This window comes from Prionailurus bengalensis, chromosome B1 (genome assembly GCF_016509475.1).
Source record: "Prionailurus bengalensis isolate Pbe53 chromosome B1, Fcat_Pben_1.1_paternal_pri, whole genome shotgun sequence".
Taxonomy (NCBI): domain Eukaryota; kingdom Metazoa; phylum Chordata; class Mammalia; order Carnivora; family Felidae; genus Prionailurus; species Prionailurus bengalensis.
The window spans coordinates 74,387,850-74,408,453 of record NC_057344.1 but is presented as its reverse complement, the minus strand read 5'-3'; the positions used below and the strand labels follow the sequence as shown (position 1 = coordinate 74,408,453).

Below are 20,604 nucleotides of genomic sequence, written 5' to 3'. Positions count from 1 at the left end.
ACCTCTCATCTGTTTATGAGTGGTCCATTCTATATATTAATTCCCATCCAGTTAATCAAAATATATGATAGATGTTTGAGATTTCAGAGAAAAATGAGAATTGAGTTTGTCCTTATACTGTGAATATAGGTATGTGTATATATAATGTCCAAAGCCTAGTGCACATTAGTTATGAGAAATAAAGTGTTTATAATATGTATAGCCTTATAACCTATGGCATTTTACTTGTCTTAATTGTACATAAAACTGTTTTGAATGCAGGAAGAGCGAACTATGCTAGCAAAAGAGCTTTCTTCACTTCGAGACCAAAGGGAACAGCTAAAGGCAGAAGTAGAAAAATACAGAGAATGTGACCCACAAGTTGTGGAAGAAATACGTAAGTTTATATCATATCTTGCAGTTTTTTTAACTACTCATGAAAGAGATTTTATACTTCTAGTTGCCTGGTAGCCATTCTCCATGTATAATGAGAAAATCAAGCCATTAGTAGTATTCATATTGCATTAATATTTCCATTAAAGAGTCTTAACATTAAAGCATTGAACAGTGACAACTTTGAAATTGTAAGCATTTCAAGGGTAATGAAGGTAGATAGGGTAGAAGGATAAAGATATAAACTATAAGCTTAGGAAACTGAGGAGTCAGAGAAGGAGTTAAGTTGGCCCCAAGCACAATGACTTGAGAATTAAATCTACCATTATCTTCTAGGAAAAATATTACCAAAAATAGGAGTTTGCAAGTTACAGAAAATCAGTCTGTGCATTGACTTGCCTTTTGAATACACCAATGATGTTTTCCTTTACTTTAAAACCAATCTCCAAAGCTTTATTTTGAATAGTTTTTATATATTTATGTAAAGATAGAAATTTCAATATTTGAGGAAATGAAAGAGTATATTATAAGGGCACTGCATGTAATTGCCTAGGAAAATATGTATAAATTTCTTCACATTTTTCTGTCTTAGCCTGTCTTTTCATTTAGGGAACTTTACCAAGTGAAACTTTTAGACAAAACTAATAGTATGTGATTGAAGGCTTTGAGAGAAATTGAAAATATTTGGTACTTTAAAACTAGCTTGAGGGACACCTGGGTGGCTCAGTCTGTTGAGCATCTGACTCTTGATTTCGACTCAGGTCATGATTCCAGGGTCATGGGATCGAGCCCTGTGTTGGGCTCTATGCTGAGCATGGAGCTTGCTTAAGATTCTTTGTCTCACTTTCTCCCTCTCCCCATCTCCCCCTCCCTCCCTTTCTTCTGTTCCTCTCCCCTACTTATGCTCCCACTTTCTAAATAAATAATAAATAAATAAATAAAATTAGCTTGAGAGTAATTTGATTACAATTAAGCTCTCCTTGATGGTATTCCTTACAACTAAAAAATATTTAAGCAGTTCAGTTAGTGTAATCTAAAGTTAAATTTAATTTTAGAGACAGATCCCTACTTTGCACAACTCCAGGAGGCATTAATCACATGTAGTCCACAGCCTAGATGGTGATATGTATTGGCCCTGGTTCAGCCGATTCCCCAGGATGTTTTTCCCAGAGAAGTGGAGGTAGAAGAACCCACCCGCCCCCTCCAGCCAGTCATTTTCTGTAAATCAGGCATTTAGAGAGACTCACTAGCTCTTTAATGCTGCCCACAGATGAATTTCATTTATCATCATCCTGCAAAATAAAGTGTAACCAAATCTACAAAATTAATGACTTTTATCAGTTTCAAAGTTTTAACTAATATCAAATGACCCTGCTTGAACACGAGCACCTCAAAGCGGTGCCGTAGGTTACTATGAGGAAGCTAGGCCTGCTCGTGATTCGTCTTTAAAAGGAATTATATACTGCTTGTTAGGATGTCCAGTGTGTGTCTTGAGCAGCTTCTCATGAAAGAGAGCTTTGAGAAAGGTTTTCTCACCCAGATTGAATGCCTCCAGGTGGTTTAGTTTTAGGATCAACATGTGTGTACCCTGTAGTAGGTCATCATGGGAATTCTGTTTTCACAGTTATCAAATCTGATCCTTCACTTATTACTCTTTCTTGGCTCTGCCTTCCTTCCTGATTTCAGTTTTGTGTAAATCTGGGACTTTTCCCTGAAAGTGCCAATTATTTGCTTACCCATTTCATTCTCTCTTCTGTCAGTGACCTACAACTCATGGCCGTGCCCAGTCAAGGCTTCTGCTTTTCTACCTCATGGTCCCCGTTATATTGCCGTTGCTCTTTCCCTGGGCACATGACCTGCCTGACATCACTTCTACTTATGACCTGTTTTTACAGTCCTTTCCCTAATTTTAATTACTTCTGTCTACTCCAGAATGACTGAAACTTACTTAGTCTTACAAAACTATACTGATGGTGATCCTGTGCCAGTGGATCATCATGCAGTTCAGGAAATCCACAAGGATAGAGAATTGTGCCAGATCGATTCGTGAATGGGGAAAACTTTTAATTCAGGCATGTAATTTCAGCTGTTGCCATTCCTTGTACCTCTGGATCAAGCAGCAATTTTGGCAATTGCCTCCCCTCTTAGAAAGGTGATGAAATTTGATGGAAGAAGTTTCAAGGTATATAAAGGATGCTGAATTTTCTGGAAAGTAGAATAGCATGGTTGAGGAGGAAGTTGTAACTAGTTTATGCTGGTTGCCTGAATTCTGTTCTCCATCTTAAGCCTTCTCTTTGGTGATTTATTTCCCAACCTAAGGGAAAACATGCCAGTGTGAATGAGTATTATGCAGGCTATGAGGTCTAAGTGAATGAGAAGAAAATGTTTTCTGGTTTACAGTGAGTTAAGAGACTTTACCGTTCTTCATCAACATCAGACCTAGATTATCTTTTCATATTTAATTATGTAGTCACCTAAGATGGATCCCTATTTGGATGCTGTAGAATTTTGTAATCCATTACATGTGTATTAATTTTTGACATTTTTACATTGTACATTTCTGATCTTTATAGGGTTATGAGAGGATAAGGGTCCTTCCTGGCTTTGTATTATTTTTATTTTACTCCATTAAAAATATCTCTCTTTATAAAATGCATTAATTATAGAAAATTACAACATATTTAATAGATAGCAGTTATGTAGGATAACCACATTATTCCATAAATCTATTTTAGATGTAAAGGTAAGATATCTTTTTAATATTTTTTAAGGTAAGATATTTTTTTCTATGGAAAGCTACCACACTATAATCAGAAGGGGGAAAAAAAACTATCAAAGCAAGAATTTTAGATTAACTTCAGTTCGTACTTTTATAGAGAAATGCCCAATTCCTCTGCTTTTAAAATTCAGAACAGCTAACGAATAAAATTTTACTCAGATGTGGCACTTCCACTAGTAGGCAAGACAGAGTAGTAACAGACTGAATTTATCCTCCCACTTAAAAAACACAAACAAAATCCATCAAATAAATTTTTAAGATACTTGATATCAGACAATAAAGGACAGTGCTTCTTAGAGAAAGGAAACAAATTAGGTCTTAAAATTGTGTCAGCTTATTTTATTGAGTTTCTGGGCTGTGGCACAAGGAAGGAGAACCTAGGCAGAGCCCTGTAGATGGAACTGAGAATCAAGGAGACCATTGTGGCTAGAGTTCACAGGACAGCCTACTAGAGAGGAGAAATTACACAGAAAGAGAACCCTGGGAATCTACAGAGGGTTCCCCTCAAGTATTTGGTGCATGCATATGAGGAAACTACCCAAAGCTGGGGAAAGAACAGTTTCAAAGAATTAGAAGGAACAGTGTCTAGCACTCACACAGGACCAAGAGTAGTGCCTATTCTCACCAAGCAGATTAGAAAAATTCATAACTCATAGGGCACTGGGTAGAGCACTCAAGACCATCTTGCCTCACTAGCAAGGACTAATTAACCCTAGACTGAGCTTTGTCCTCCACGGATCTGACAAATCATAACAACAAATCTTGAAAACATTAGACTATATTGCAAAGTCACTTAAATGCATCCCAGAACAAAGCTGAAGAATATTCACAGGAATACAAACCTCCTCAGCACCCAACAAAATAAAATTAGTGTCTAGCATGTAATGAAAGATTACCAGGCATGCAAAGAAGTGGGAAAACGTGACCCTTAATGAAAAGAATAATCCTTCAATCAAAACTGACCCAGAGCTGATGCAGATAGCAGAATTAGAAGACCATAACATTAAAAGCTATCACAAATGTATTGTATATGTTCCAAAAGTTAGGTGGAAATACGGCAGATATAGGGGCACCTGGGTGGCTCAGTTGGTTGGGTATCTAACTTTGGCTCAGGTCATGACCTCAAGGTTCGTGGGTTCCGGCCCCACATCAGGCTCTGTGCTGACAGCTCAGAGCCTGGAGCCTGCTTTGGATTCTGTGTCTTCCTCTCTCTTTGCGCCTTACACGTCCATGCTCTGTCTCTCTCTCTCTCAAAAATAAACATTAGAAAAAAAACCAAAAAACATGGAAGATATAAAAACTCATGTCAGAGTCCTGGAGTTGAACACCATAATATTTGAAACGAGAAACTGGATTGGATTCATAGCAGATTAAACTTTTCAAAAGAAAGGATTCGTGTATTTGTTTTTTTTTTTTTAATATACAGTTTATTGTCAAATAGGATTCGTGTACTTGAAGGCTAGCTGTAGAGAGTATCCAAAATGAAACTCAGGAAAAATAAATGTTTTTAATGCAAATAGCATCCCTAAAATGTAGGACAACTTCAAGTGACCTAATATATGTGTAATCGAAGTCCCAAAAGGAGTGTATGCTGGGGGCATAGGGTGGTGTGTGTATGTGTATGTGTCCAACCCTGAAAAATACCTGAAGAAATAAATATCAGAACAAGTAAAGGCTATTTTTTCTCAAATTTGATGTAAATTATAAACCCATAGATTCAAGAAATGTAAACATTTAAGTAGTAAATGGCAGTAATTCCTTATTACTAAATCTAGATAATTGTTTTAGATTTTAATCTCTATTCCCCCAGATGAGATTATTTCCTTTCCCGAGAGAGCTTACTGCTTTTAAAACATGCTTTTTGCTAATGAGAGGTTTCATAGGATATTGACTATCATGTTATTGCATAAAAGATTATACTGGATTAAAGGATTATGAGTTTCACAAGTTGAGTTTAATAAGATTTGGTTCTTAATAGTGTGGCTACAGCACCCATATTACAACCATCAGGGTAATCTCAGTCATAGTTTATTTTGAAAGTTTTTCTGCTGATAATAACTAATTTTTATGTTCATAGAGGCCTGGCAGTGTATTATCTTTTACTTATTTCTCAGTAATTCTTGCAGGAACAATTAAATTTCATCATGTTAGCTGATTATTGGTATCTACATTAATTATTAGCAAGTTTAGTTACAGATATCTAAGAAGTGAGAAGTGAAAGTAATAATGTATGAAACATGAAATTTAATTTTAGCTACTCTGACCATTACTGAAGTGAGAACAGATAAAATAAGTTGTAGTAAACATTGAATTCCTAAAAAAATACTTAAAAGTATATCTTAGAAGTACTTAAGAAATATTTTTGGAAATGCCAGGATGATAGTGAAAATGATGGAGTAAGGACCTCTGAAAATTTATCCTTCCAGGAAAGCTGGCAAAAATTGTCACAACTTTTCCAGAATTCTGGAAAAGAACCAAAGATTGGCTGAATATCAGCAAGAATAATAAGTTTTATGGTATTTTAACTTGCTCTATTCTTAGCCCCTTTTCTATAGCTCAGCAATAATCTTGAAAACTAAGTCTTTATTAGTCATATTAATATTAGTCATAACTAATTTTTATGTTCATAGAGGCCTGGCAGTGTATTATCTTTTACTTATTTCTCAGTAATTCTTGCAGGAACAATTAAATTTCATCATGTTAGCTGATTATTGGTATCTACATTAATTATTAGCAAGTTTAGTTACAGATATCTAAGAAGTGAGAAGTGAAAGTAATAATGTATGAAACATGAAATTTAATTTTAGCTACTCTGACCATTACTGAAGTGAGAACAGATAAAATAAGTTGTAGTAAACATTGAATTCCTAAAAAAATACTTAAAAGTATATCTTAGAAGTACTTAAGAAATATTTTTGGAAATGCCAGGATGATAGTGAAAATGATGGAGTAAGGACCTCTGAAAATTTATCCTTCCAGGAAAGCTGGCAAAAATTGTCACAACTTTTCCAGAATTCTGGAAAAGAACCAAAGATTGGCTGAATATCAGCAAGAATAATAAGTTTTATGGTATTTTAACTTGCTCTATTCTTAGCCCCTTTTCTATAGCTCAGCAATAATCTTGAAAACTAAGAGCCCTGCATTCCTGGTATCAGAGGGAGTAAATTGGAGCTGGAGCTCTTTAAGACCTTCATTTTCCCAAGTTGTCACTATTTGACATCTTTGATGGTTCTCTGAAAGCACCAATAGGAAGAATTATCTTTATTTGATCTAGCTTGTAGTATGCCCAGTACTAACAGCCACTTCTTGGGGAGCAGTTGTCTAAAACAATTATAGACAAGAGTTTTGACCCCATAGCTGTTTGAACTGATGAATACCAGTTAAGGCAAACAGTAGACTAATCAAAGAGCTTACAAGGAGAGGTTGAAAGACATGTTATAGGTGTCTTGAAAAGCACCAGATTTTTGGAAATCTGGAAGGCCATATGCATAGGGCTGTGCACATTCCCAGGAAAGTCCCACCTCTAGCAGACCTTGGCACTCAGGGCATATAGGAACTGAAAGCTAAGACAGGGTTGTAAATTGCCTAGCTGAGTGTTGAAACCTGCCCCAACACACACAGAGAGCCACTCAGCAAAGACCTGGAGTTTTAGTCCAGGTGTTTAAGGAAATCTGTTCAATTATTAACTGCCTAGTAAGCGAACTAGACACTTCAGTGGCCTCACATAATAAAGAATACAGAGTTTACAGAATTTGTTCAGACAAATCGCTATACAAACAATAACAACAAGTACCAGAACAACAACCCTGGGAAGGGAGGAAGTATCTTATTTCTAGAGTGGCCACATTATGTTTTTTAAAATGTCCCAATTTTCAACAACAAAAAAATTGCAAGATCTACAAAGAAAGTACGGTTTATGCACAGAAACATACATGATGTTGGATTGCTAGACACAGACTTTTAGTCAGCTATTTAAAAATTTTTTTTTTTTAATTTTTTTTTTCAACATTTATTTATTTTTGGGACAGAGAGAGACAGAGCATGAACGGGGGAGGGGCAGAGAGAGAGGGAGACACAGAATCGGAGACAGGCTCCAGGCTCTGAGCCATCAGCCCAGAGCCTGACGCGGGGCTCGAACTCACGGGCCGCAAGATCGTGACCTGGCTGAAGTCGGATGCTTAACCGACTGCGCCACCCAGGCGCCCCTAAAATTTTTTTTTTTTAACGTTTATTTATTTTTGAGACAGAGAGAGACAGAGCATGAATGGGGGAGGGGCAGAGAGAGAGGGAGACACAAAATCGGAAGCAGGCTCCAGGCTCTGAGCCATCAGCCCAGAGCCTGACGCGGGGCTCAAATTCACGGACCGCAAGATCATGACCTGAGCTGAAGTCGGACGCCCAACTGACTGCGCCACCCAGGCGCCCCAGTCAGCTATTTTAAATATGTTAAAAGAGCTAAAGAAAAACATGCCTAGAGAACTAAAGAAAAGTCTGAGAATGATATCTCACCAAATAGAGAATATCAGCAAAGAGGTAGAAATTATTAAAAAGGAACCAAATGAAATGCTGGAGTTGAAAACTATAATAACGGAAACGAAAACTTCACTCGGGATTGATTAATAGCCAAATTGAACAGGCAAAAGAAAGAATCAGTGACTTGGAGATAGTTCAGTTGAGATCATTCAGTCTGAGGAACAGAAAGAAAAAAGAATGAAGAAACATCATTGGAGTCTCAAGAGACCTGTGTCATGGCGTCACGAGTGCCAACATATATAATGGAAGTCCCAGAAGGAGAGGGATGGGGAGAAGGAGAGGGAAGGATGAGAGAATGGGGCTCAAAGAATATTTTAAAAAGTAAAAGCTGAAAACTTCTCAAATTTGATGAAAAACATTAACCTGTACATCAAAAAACTTAACAAACTCCAACTTAGGGCAGCGTCCAAAAAAATGCACATATAGACTCATCGTACTCAAATTGTCAAATGGTAGAGAATCTTGAAAGCAACAAAGAGGAGGTGATTCATCATATACAAGGACACTTCAATCAGGTTAACAACTTGTTTCTTATTAGAAAGCATAGAGGCCAAAGACATTGTGATGACATATTCAAAATGATTAAGGGGGGAGATAACCGTCAACCAAGAATTCTATATCCAGAAATATTTTCCTTCAAAAATGAAGGAAAAGTAAGGTAAACAGGTAAACAACAACTGAGAGAGTTTATTGTTAGCAGACCTGCCCTAAAAAATATGGAAGTCTTTCTCATTGAATTGAAAGGACACTGCATAGTGACATGAAGAAACACTGGTAAAGTTTACTTCATAGGTAAATATAGAAAAGAGTATATATCTATTTTTGTTTGTATCTCCTTATGGTTCTTCTATTTTATTTAAAAAACAGCTGCATACACAAAAATGGTAATCCTCTTTTGTTGGGCAAAAAATATATAATGTAATTTGTGACAAAAACAACATGATTGTCTTAATACACAAAAAAATATTTGACAAAATCCAGCACCCTTTCATGATACACTCAACAGACCAGGAATAGAAGTGAACTTCCTCAATTTAAAAAGGGCATCTACAACAAATCTACAGCAAACATTCTATTGAATAGTGACAGGCTGCATGCTTTCCCCAAGGATGACCTTTTTCACCCCTTCTTTCAACGTTGTACTGAAAGTTCAAGACAGCCCAATTAGGCAAAAAAGAGAAAAGCATCCATGTTGAATAGTGAGTGAGGTCAGCAGGCTATAGGATACAAAAAGTCAATATACAAAAATCACTTGTATCTTATATACTAATGAACTATCTGAAAATAAAATTTTAAAAGTTCATTTACAATAGCACCCAAATGAATGAAATACTTAGGAATAGAATTAGTCAAGGAAGTGTAATATTTGTCCTGAAAAGTACAAAACATTGAATGAAACTAAAGACCTATATAAATAGACATTCTGTGTTTATAGAAAGACTTAACATTGTTAAGATGGAAATACTCCTCAAATTGTTCTGTAGATTTAATGTAAAACCTATCAAAATACTAACCACTTTTTTGTAGAAATTAGTAAGTTGATCGTAAAATTCATATGAAAATATAGGAGACCCAGAATAGCCAAAAAAATCTTGAAAGAGAACAACAAAGTTGAAAGACTCAAATTTCCCAACTTCGAAACTTCTTACAAAGCTACAATAATCAAGAGAGTGTGGTGCTATTGTAAGAATAGACACGCAGGAACACTTGGCTGGCTCAGTCAGTAGAGCATGCTACTCTTGATCTTGGAGTTGTGAGATTGAGCCCCACGTTGGGTTTAGATTACTTGGGCAGGGGGGAAGACATACTGGTTAATGAGAAGTTAATAGAATTGAGAGTCCAGAAGTTAACCCAACTGATGTTTAATTTTTTTTTTTTTTTTTTTTTTTTTTTTTTACTGTTTATTTCTTTTTGAAACAGACAGCATGAGCAGGGGAGGGGCAGAAAGAGAGGGAGACAGAATCTGAAGCAAGCTCCAGGCTCTGAGCTGTCAGCACCACAGAGCCCCATGTGGCGCTCGAACTCACCAACCGCGAGATCATGATCTGAGCCGAAGTCGGACGCTTAACTGACTGAGCCACCCAGGTGCCCCTAAACCCAACTGATTTTTAACAAGGATGCCAAGACCATTCAGTCAGGAAAGAATAGTGTTTTCAACTAATGGTGCTAGGCACAACTGGTTATCTACATGTAAATGAATCAACCTGGACTCCCATCTCAGACCATATACAAAAACTAACAGATCAAAGACCTAAATGTAAGAAACTATAAAACTCCTAGTAGCAAACATAAGTGTGTATTTCTGTATTCTTGGATTAGGCAGCGGTTTCTTGGACAGGACACCAAAGCTCAAACAACCAAATTAAAAATAGATCAATTTGACTTCATCAAAATTAACAACTTTTGTGTATCAAAATACCTTAACAAGAAAGCTAAAAGAGGGACTCCTGGATGGCTCATTTGGTTAAGCATCTGACTCTTGATTTTGGCTCAGGTCATGATTCCAGAGTTGTGGGATCCAGCCCCACCTCGGGCTCTGCACTGGGTATGGAGTCTGCTTAAGATTCTTTTTCCCCCTCTGTCTTTCCCCCAAATGTGCTTTCTTTCTCTCTCTCTCTCTCTCTCTCTCTCTCTAAAAAATGAAAATGAAAATTTAAAAAAAGGTGAAAAGAAAATCTACAGAAATATTTACAAATCTTGTATCTGACAAGTGTCCAATATCCAAAATGTATATATACATTTTTTTAAAAAATTGCAACTGAACAATTAAAAAAAAGAAATTAGGAATGGGCAAAGGATTCATTTTTTCAAGGAAAATATACAAATGGTCAATAAGCATTTAAAAAGGTTCTCAACATCATTCATTATTAGGGAAATGCAAATCAAAACCAAAATGAGATACTACTTTACCATGCTTTGGATGGCTATAATAAAAAAATTGGACACTGGGTGTTATATGTAAGTAATGAATCACTAAATTCTACTCCTGAAACTAATATTACACTATTTATATTAACTAACTAAAAATCTAAATAAAAACTTGAAACATAAAACAAAAACTGGAAAATAATGATGGTTTTACAACCCTGTGAATATTCTAAAACCTACTGAATTGTACACTTTAATATGGTGAGTTCTGTAGTATAAAAATTATTTTTCAATAAATAAATGTCATCATAATAAATAATATTTATGCTCAGTTGATCATGGAACTGTTACGTGCTGTGTAGATTAACTTGAAAGACATAGATACAGATACATTTAATAGCAAGATATATAAATATAAATTAAATATTTCCTCCTATGCAGGTACTGTATGACTGTTAAATTTTTTTAAGGTCAGGTTTATTGTGATCTAATATATATAATCTAAAATTCTTGTTAAACTCAAAGTATTTTATCCTCTTGATGCTGTAAACTGAGAAATACATCTCACTTAAACTTATGTTATCTTTAAAGGAACAAGTAGAGGGGCGCCTGGGTGGCGCAGTCGGTTAAGCGTCCGACTTCAGCCAGGTCACGATCTCGCGGTCTGAGAGTTCGAGCCCCGCGTCGGGCTCTGGGCTGATGGCTCAGAGCCTGGAGCCTGTTTCCGATTCTGTGTCTCCCTCTCTCTCTGCCCCTCCTCCGTTCATGCTCTGTCTCTCTCTGTCGCAAAAATAAATAAACGTTGAAAAAAAAAATTAAAAAAAAAAAAATAAATAAAGGAACAAGTAGAATAATAATGGACATTTATGAAAAGGAAATTGTTTACAGTCATGACTCAGTGATTCAAACTAATTGTTTACAGTGATGGTTATTCATGACTAATATAATTGCAGCTATCTAAAATTTCTTTGGGGAGTTGAGCAGATTTGTGAGATATGATATGTCACAATTTGAGCTTTTACATAGAGTTTTATTTGTATAAACTTTTATTCGTGTAAAAAATGAATCTGTAAGTAGATGAAGATGATGATTCATATATATATATATACTTTTTTTCAGGTCAAGCAAATCAAGTAGCCAAAGAAGCCGCTAACAGATGGACTGGTATGTATTATGGCACCGATAAGCTATAGTTAAACTTTCTCCACACTTACTATGATGACATGCAGAGGCAATTGTGCCTAGTTCTGTTCAAGAAGAGACGTTTTCAGAACTGTATGTATTGTTTTTATATATTCAATCATTTTGTTTTCTTAAGGTTATTTTTTTTAACCTTATGAATCATTTTCTAACATACAACATATTTTTGTAAAACCAATAATTGGTTGGAGTTTAACTTTTGTGTAATTTTTCCTAGATAAGCCATTTGGGCTAATCATTTAACCTTCCTTATATTAATGCAAGATACTTTAAGAGTTTCATGGAATCTGAAAGATTTGTCTTCTTGCTAATGATAATAATAGCTAACATTTGTTGAGGGCTGACTATAAGCCAGGCATTGTAAAGAGTATCTGTGGTGCATTCTCATTTTCTCTGTGCAACAATCTTGTGAGGTAAATAGGATTATCATTCCTAATTTTAGAGATGGAACCGAAGCCCACAGTGACACAGATGCTAGGCAGTGGAACAGGAATTAGAATACAGCTTTTCTGATTCCAGAATCTGAGCTCTTAACCCACTACATGATACTATCTTCTCTGTATACCTGCTTTCATATAAATGCCTCATTAACCCATTTGCCAACGGATGTATCCTCTGGTCTACACTAGAGATGTTCTAAGAAATGGGAATTAATAAGGCATTTTCTCTATGTCTTAAAGTTTAGAAGAAAGTTCATAAATAATGATTGTTGTCATGTATATACAGGTATGATTAGTATTGTTAAAACCTGTCTACAAATTAACACTGAAGTTTTTCCAGTATTATGATGTAATGGTAATTGAATTTTACCATCCTGTTATAAGAGTCTATAATGCCTTCACATGTACTGCTCATGCTTATTCTGTTTCTGTGGGAGAGTATGGGTAAGATTGTATTGATGCAGAGATCCAGAAAATTTAAAGTGACTGCTTTGAGTCAAAGGTGATTAGTCACTGGGTGTACAAAGATTTGCACGAGGTTTCCTGACTCCATGTCTAGGCCTCTGTATGTCACAAAATGTTTCAGAATCACTCTTCCTGGGGTGCCTGGGTAGCTCAGTCGGTTAAGTGTCCGACTTTGGCTTGGGTCATAATCTACCTGTTCGCGAGTTGGAGCCCTGCATCAGGCCCTGTGCTGACAGCTCAGAGCCTGGAGCCTGCTTTGGATTCTGTGTCTCCTCTCTCTCGGTCCCTCTCCTGTGTGCGTGCGTGCATGCTCTCTCCCTCTCTCTCTCTCAAAAATAAATAAACATAAAATTTCTTAATAATAATAAAAAAAAGAATCACTCTTCCTAGGGGTGTCTGGGTGACTTAGTCGGTTAAGCATCTGCCTTCAGCTCAGGTCATGATCTCACGGTTCGTGGGTTCAGGCCCCGCGTTGGGCTCTCTGCTGTCAGCGCAGGGCCCACTTGAGATCCTTTGTCTCTCTCTCTGCCCATTCCCTGCTTGCACTCTCCCTCTCTCTCAAAAAATAAATAAACATTTAAAAACAATTTTTTTAAAGCACTCTTCCTTGTCTATTTTAGAATTAAGTAGATTGATAAAATCAGTGCAATTGGCTCCTATAAAATTGCAATCTTATTTATTACAAAAGTAATACATTTCATAAATAATGTAATGCTTAAGTGATAAGGAAAGAAGAGGGTAAAAACAGCAAGCTCCCATCAAAGAAAAGAGAAGAATGAAATGTATGTCCAATAAGTATAAATAAATAATAAATACAGTGATATCATATGGATTTGAGAAATACAAAATTTTGAGTGAGAAAAAAAGGCAAGTGGATTAAAAATAAGACGAGTCACAAAGTGATTTCGCCCAATAGTTCTCAGCAAAACAGCTCAGTAAGCAGCAGGAACATGCAGCCTGTGTGCATGGTGGAAAGAACTTGACTTTTGCAAGGAATCCAGATTGTGTTCCTTATTTTTGCTGTATGACTTATTGAACTTCTCTGAACCTGCTTCATTGTAGATTATATGTACTTTACATTTTTTTTTTTAATTTTTTTTAACATTTATTTATTTTTGAGACAGAGAGAGAGCATGAACAGGGGAGGGTCAGAGAAAGAGGGAGACACAGAATCCGAAACAGGCTCCAGGCTCTGAGCTGTCAGCACAGAGCCCGACGCGGGGCTCGAACCCACGGACCGCGAGATCATGACCTGAGCTGAAGTCGGACACTTAACCGACTGAGCCACCCAGATGCCCCTGTACTTTACGTTTTGAGAGGATTAAATAAAAACACTTTGTAAGCCCTTTAGCACAACATTAGACATAGAGATGAACAAATACTCCCCTTTTCCCATTCTCTTAAAAAATGCTTTTATTTTCCACTTGGTCATAAACTTCCAGTTATGATGAAAAAAAGGAACAATTTGAACTTCTTTTTCCCCTAACGTTATTAGCTTAGAAAGAACCTGAAACTTTTTTTTAATGTTTATTTATTTATTTATTTATTTATTTATTTTTTTAATTTTTTTTCAACGTTTATTTTTGGGACAGAGAGAGACAGAGCATGAACGGGGGAGGGGCAGAGAGCGAGGGAGACACAGAATCGGAAACAGGCTCCAGGCTCCGAGCCATCAGCCCAGAGCCCGACGTGGGGCTCAAACTCACGGACCGCGAGATCGTGACCTGGCTGAAGTCGGACGCTTAACCGACTGCGCCACCCAGGCGCCCCTGTTTATTTATTTTTGAGAGAGACAGAGACAGAGTGCGAACAGGGGAGGAGCAGAGAGAGAGGGGACACAGAATCTGAAGCAGGCTCCAGGCTCTGAGCTGTCAGCACAGAGCTGGACATGGGGCTTGAACTCACAAACCATGAGATCAAGACCTGAGCCGAATGCGGATGCTTTAGGAAGGTGGAGGCAGATGCTTAACCGACTGAAACACCCAGATACCCGAACCTAAAACTTTTAAAATCATATGGGAAGGAAGATATTTTTAGCACAGCAGAAACAGCTGTTAGGAACCATGTTTCCATTTGAAGTTACAATTTGCTCCTTCCAACAGAAAAGTGTTATGGTAAGAATATGGAGTTAAAACAAATTGCACCTCAGAAAATCAACCTGTCTTCAAAACAAGCAAAAAGAAAACATCTTTAATACTTGTAACCAGAGATTATCCTGTAATTATTAGTTAAGGTTTGGTTTTCTTTTTACCTAAAAAGGTCCTTAAAATGTATCTAGAATAGAGGATGTTTACTGTTCAGTAATTTAGTATTTCAGTTTTATAAAATGAGAGATTACTTTAGGATATAAATGTAATAGAAATATCACATCTAAATGATTTATGGCATTAAATATACTTTAAATGTGATTTAACAAATTTTATAAAACTTTCATAATTAACATACTGAAGTTATGACTGTGTGTGAGAGGCATCTTAGTGAATGGTGGGGGGGATAGATGTGAGATCATAAACAGACTCATGCATGCTATTGCCATCCTGTTTCTATATATATACTGGGTATACCACCATAGAAATTAACAGAAATTCTACTAGTCTTGGGGCTCTTTCTTTAAGACACACATACACACACCTATTTTTTTATCCATTTATAAAAATTTCTACATAACAAGAAAATTATTTGACGGGAAATCAATTGTCAAGATTTTAGGTGACATTGTCTTGAAGGTAGACATCCAGCAGCCCAAGATAAGTTCTTCATCAGTCTTTTTTAATTGGTCCATCAAGCATTGTGGCTGGGCTTTTATATGTTCTTTTGTTTGTTTTAATCTTTAGAGGTTTAATTGCTTCTTTGCCTTTTGGCTAAGATCAAGTGTAATCTTTGGAAGTTTATAATAAAATGGTTTCTTGCTCTCATGCGAACCCACACCTCCTTCGTACAAAGCCTGTAGTCTTACTGTGGTGAGTTCTTTCTTTCTGTCCTGATCCAGGTTTGAAGTTGCAGTGTTGCATCTGTTCTCTCATTTCCTGGAAATCTTTCTGTGCTTTTGGAGCCTGTTCTGGGTGCTGTGCACATAATACTTGATCTTTTCTCTTTAATATACATAACACTTTGGGATTATTTAGTAATAAATTGATTTTTCTCTCTCTAATCTTGTGTCAGCTTGAAGGCATAGGCTCTTTACATTATCAAGTACCTGTAACACACTTAATCCCTGTTTTATGTAGCAGTGGGTCCTATATAAGTATTTGACTGTGATTGACAAGAATGGATGGTGATGCAGACACTAGTAAAACTAAACAGATCATTCTGGAGTGCCTCATGTTATCAGAAGTCTCTCTTAGGTCCTCATGAAAACTAAAGATTAGTTTTAAATTGTTACATAAAGATTCATTTTTTAATTTCTGTTGTTATTCCATTATACTTTAATTGAAAGAATTGGGGATATTTCATTAATGTTATTCTATTTGATGTAGTAGTATTCACTTAGAAACAAACTTCATTCCAAACATTTAGTTATCATTATTTGATACTTGGAATTAAACTTCCTAAAACAGTATTTTTAAAGGTGATCAAACTGCAGGTATTAATTTATTAAGGTTAACATAAAATATAGTCATACCTGACAGATATTGCAGGTTCGGTTCCAGAACACTGCAATAAAATGAATAGTATAACAAAGTAAGTCAAATGAATTTTTTCCCCACTACATATAAAAGTTACGTGTATTAAGTGTGCAATGGCATTATGTCTAAAAAAACAATGTACTTACCTTACTTTAAAAATACTTTATTGCTGAGGCGCCTGGCTGGCTTAGTCAGGTAAGTATATGACTCTTAGTTTTGGCTCAGGTCTTGATCTTGCGGTTGCATGAGTTCAGGCCGCGCATCAGGCTCTGTGCTGGAGCCTGCCTGGGATTCTCTCTCTCTCCCTCTCTCTACCCCTTCCCCACTCACAGTCTCTCTCTCAAATAAAATCAAATAAAACTTAAAAAAAATTTATTGCTAAGAAATGCTAACTATCATCTGAGCTTTCAGCGAGTTGTAATCTTTGCTGGTGGAAGGGCTTGCTTCCATGCTGATGGCCGCTGACCGATCAGGGCGGCGACTGCTGGAGGTCAGGGTGGCTGCAGCACTTTCTTAAAATAAGACAACAATGAAGTTTGCCACATTGATTGACTCTTCCTTTCATGAATTATTTCCCTATAGCATGTGATGCTGTTTGCTAGCATTTTATTCACAATAGAACTTCTTTCAAAATTGGAGTCCCTTTTCTCAAACCCTGCTGCTGCTTTATCAGTTAAGTTTGTGTAACATTCTAAATCCTTTATTGGTCATTTCAACAATCTTCACAGCACTTTCTCCAGTAATAGATTCCATCTCAAGAAATCGCATTCTTTGCTCATCCATGAGAAGTAATTCCTCATCTGTTGAAGTTTCATCATGAGACCGCAGCAATTTAGTCACATCTTCAGGCTCCACCTCAACTTCTAGTTCTCTCCCTATTCCCACCACATCTGTAGCTACTTCCTCCCCTGAAGTCTTGAACCTCTCAAAGTCATCCTTGAGAGTTGGAACCAACTTTTTCCAAACTTTTGTTAATGTTGATATTTTGACTTTTTTCCATGCATCATGGATGTTCTTAATGGCATCTAGAATGGTGAATCCTTTCCAGAGGTTTTTAATTTACTTTGTTCAGATTCATCGGAGGAATGACTGTCTATAGCAGCTATAGCCTTCTGCAGTGTATTTCTTAAAAAAGAAGACTTGAAAGTCAAAACTACTCCTTGATCCATGGGCCACATAATGGATGTCGTGTTAGCAGGTATGAAAACAACATTAATCTCCTACATCTCCATCAGAGTTCTTGGGTGGCCAGGTGTGTTACCAATGAGCAGTAATATTTTGAAAGGAATCCTTTATTCTGTGCAGTAGGTCTCAAAAGCGGGCTTAAAATATTCAGCAAACCATGTTGTAAACAGATGTGCTGCTGTCACCCAGACTTTCTTTAATTTATAGAGCACAGGCAGAGTAGATTTAACCGAGTTCTTAAGGGCCCTAGGATTAGGGGAATGGTAAATGAGCACAGACTTCAGCTTAAAGTCACCAGCTGCATTTGCCCCCAGCAAGAGAGTCATCCTGTTCTTGGAAGCTTTGAACCCAGGCACTGACTTCTCCTCTCTAGCTACGGAAGTCCCAGATGGCATCTTCTTTCAGTAGAAGGCTGTTTGGTCTACATTGAAGGTGTAGCCACCTTCATGAATTATCTTAGCTGGATCTCCTGGGTAACTTGCTGCAGCTTCTGTATCAACACTTGCTGCTTCCTCTTGCACTTTCATGTGATGGAAATGGCTTCTTTCCTTAAGCCTCATGAACCAACCTCTGCTACCTTCAAACTCTTGCTGCAGCTTCCTCACCTCTCTCAGCCTTCACAGGAATGAGGAGAGTTAGGGCCTTGCTCTGGATTAGGCTCTGGCTTAGAGGGAATGTTGTGGCTTTTTTTGACCTTCTGTCCAGACCACTCACACTTTCTCCACATCAGCAATGAGGCTGTTTCACTTTCTTAATCATGTGTGTGTTCATCAGAGTAGCAGTTGTAATTTCTTTCAAGAACTCTTTCTTTGCACTCACGACTTGGCTGTCTGGCACAAGGGGCTGAGTTTTCAGCCTGTTTTTGGCTTTTGATACACCTTCCTCATGAAACTTAATCATTTCTAGCTTTTGATTTAAAATGAGGGATGTGCAACCCTTCCTTTCACTTGAACACTTAGATGACATTGTAGGGTTTATTCATTGGCCTAATTTCAGTAATGTATGTCAGAAAAATAGGGAGGTCTGAGGAGAGGAGAGAGATGGGGGAACAGCCAGTTGGTGGGACCATCAGAACATACAAAATATTTAATTTCGCTGTCTCATATGGGTACAGTTTGTGGCACCCCAAAGCAATTACAATAGTAACATCAAAGATCACTGCTCACAGATATAATAATACTAATGAAAAAGTTTCAAGTATCTGAAAATTAGCCAAAATGTGACATAATAAATATCTGAAGTGAGCAAATGCTGTTGGAAGAATGGTGCTCATAGACTTGCTAACATACAGTTGCCACACACCTTCAGTATGTAAAAAATGCACTGTCTGCAAAGTACAATAAAATGAGGTGTGCCTGTGCTTCAGGCTGGGTGGCTTAAACAAATGAAATTTGTTTTGTCACACTTGTGGAGGCTGGAAGGCCAAAATCAAGGTGTTAGCTGGTTTGATTTCTTCTGAGGTGTCTTTGGCTTGTAGGTGGCCATCTTCCTGTGTCTTCACATGGTCTTTGCTGTGCATACTCATGATGTCAGTGTATCTACATTTCCTTTTCCCATCAGGACACTGAGCAGATTGGATTAGGGCCCACCTTAACAAGCTCATTTTAACTTAATCATCTCTTTGAAGACCCAGGTTCTATTCTTAGGTACTGGATTCTAGGACTACAGTTAATTTGAATATGAATTTGGAGGAGGTGACACAATTCAGCCTGTGACACTCCAGAGGAACCTCTTCTAACCCTTCATTATCACTATCAATACAGCACTTAACATTTTGTGAAATATTCTGAACCAGAAAACTTCGCACCATCATTTCTCTATAAAACATGTTCATTGTAAAGGTGGTGTGTATACGTTAGAGAAAATGTGTGAAAAAAAACACAGAAACCTCACTGTCACCCCGTTCTGCAAGTGCAGGCACTGTGAGCCTGTTGGTGTTACCCTGCTTCCCTCACTGCCTGAGCGGAGATGCCCTTCCAAGAGTTTAGATATTTAGGTTGCTTTTATGTTTCCTTTTATTACACTGCTGTAAAGATTAACCATAAATCTTTGTACACAATTTATTTTGTTTCCTTGGGATAAATTCTTTTAAGTAAATATAACACTTTTTTTCTAGCGGCAAAATGCATTTAAATCCCACCTAGAGGACAATAAGGTTACATCTATTCCTACCTTCGTCTAAAAATAGGCAAACTACCTTCTGTTCTCTTCACCCATTCTCCCTCATGCTGGACTGGTTATCTGGAAACCATTATTATTTGTGGGGAAGGGGAAAAGGTCTGGAGAGAATGTGTACCCTCTGGGAACAGGAGCAACTGTAATTCCCGAGGTAACAGAGTCCCAGCCTGTGCTGTGGAAATGTGGAAGAGACACCATTGTTAGCCTTTTCCTGTTTTTGGATTAATCTTAATGCAGGTAGTCTTTTTGCTGGCAACTAACTTGCTGAATGTTTAAATATGCGATTTGGTTACTTAAAATACTAATTATTTTCTTCTGAAATTAATTGCCATGACTTTTGAAAATACAGCAAAATTCTTATGTTGATACTTCTGAAAGTAATAGAAGTAACAAAAAAAGAATATAATTATATTTGAAATGTTTTATGATTGTGTTTTCAATTCTTAAAAGTATTTCTCAATTTTCTTTATAGATAATATATTTGCAATAAAATCTTGGGCGAAAAGAAAATTTGGTTTGGAAGAAAATAAAATTGATAAAAATTTTGGAATTCCAGAAGACTTTGACTACATAGACTAAAATGTTCGATGTTGGGAGAGGATCTGTGTACTTGTGAATATGTGATTTTTAAAAATATTATCCAACTAAATGTACTGAATTGCCATTTACCTATAACTGTGTTGTGTTGATCATTTTGTTAATTTTAAATAAAGTATAATGTGGAGATGTTTTTCACTCTTTTTGATCTATCAAAAGCACAATTATAACCATATTCCCAAGTGGTCATCAAAGTAGGTTTGTGCAAACAAAATCATCCACTTAAGTTGGGTTTACAGATGATTTTTTAGAGATCAAATACATCATGACTTGACAACATTTTTTAATTTCATTCAAATATTAAATATTGACAACTAAGGGTACCTTTGAAGGTTCTACCACCGACATACATGGACACATT

The 20,604-nt window shown here is 36.8% G+C and overlaps 1 protein-coding gene across 1 annotated transcript in view; it reads left to right on the top strand.

Moving 5' to 3' along the window:
* Positions 1–20,370, top strand: part of MND1 (meiotic nuclear divisions 1) — a 65,553-nt gene extending 45,183 nt beyond the window's left edge. The window contains exons 6-8 of the mRNA XM_043567161.1: positions 262–376; positions 11,672–11,716; positions 20,119–20,370. Coding sequence (XP_043423096.1) covers positions 262–376; positions 11,672–11,716; positions 20,119–20,225 — 267 coding nt within the window. The 3' untranslated portion in view covers positions 20,226–20,370. The remainder of the gene's footprint in view (positions 1–261; positions 377–11,671; positions 11,717–20,118) is intronic.
* The last annotated feature ends 234 nt before the right edge of the window (positions 20,371–20,604 follow it).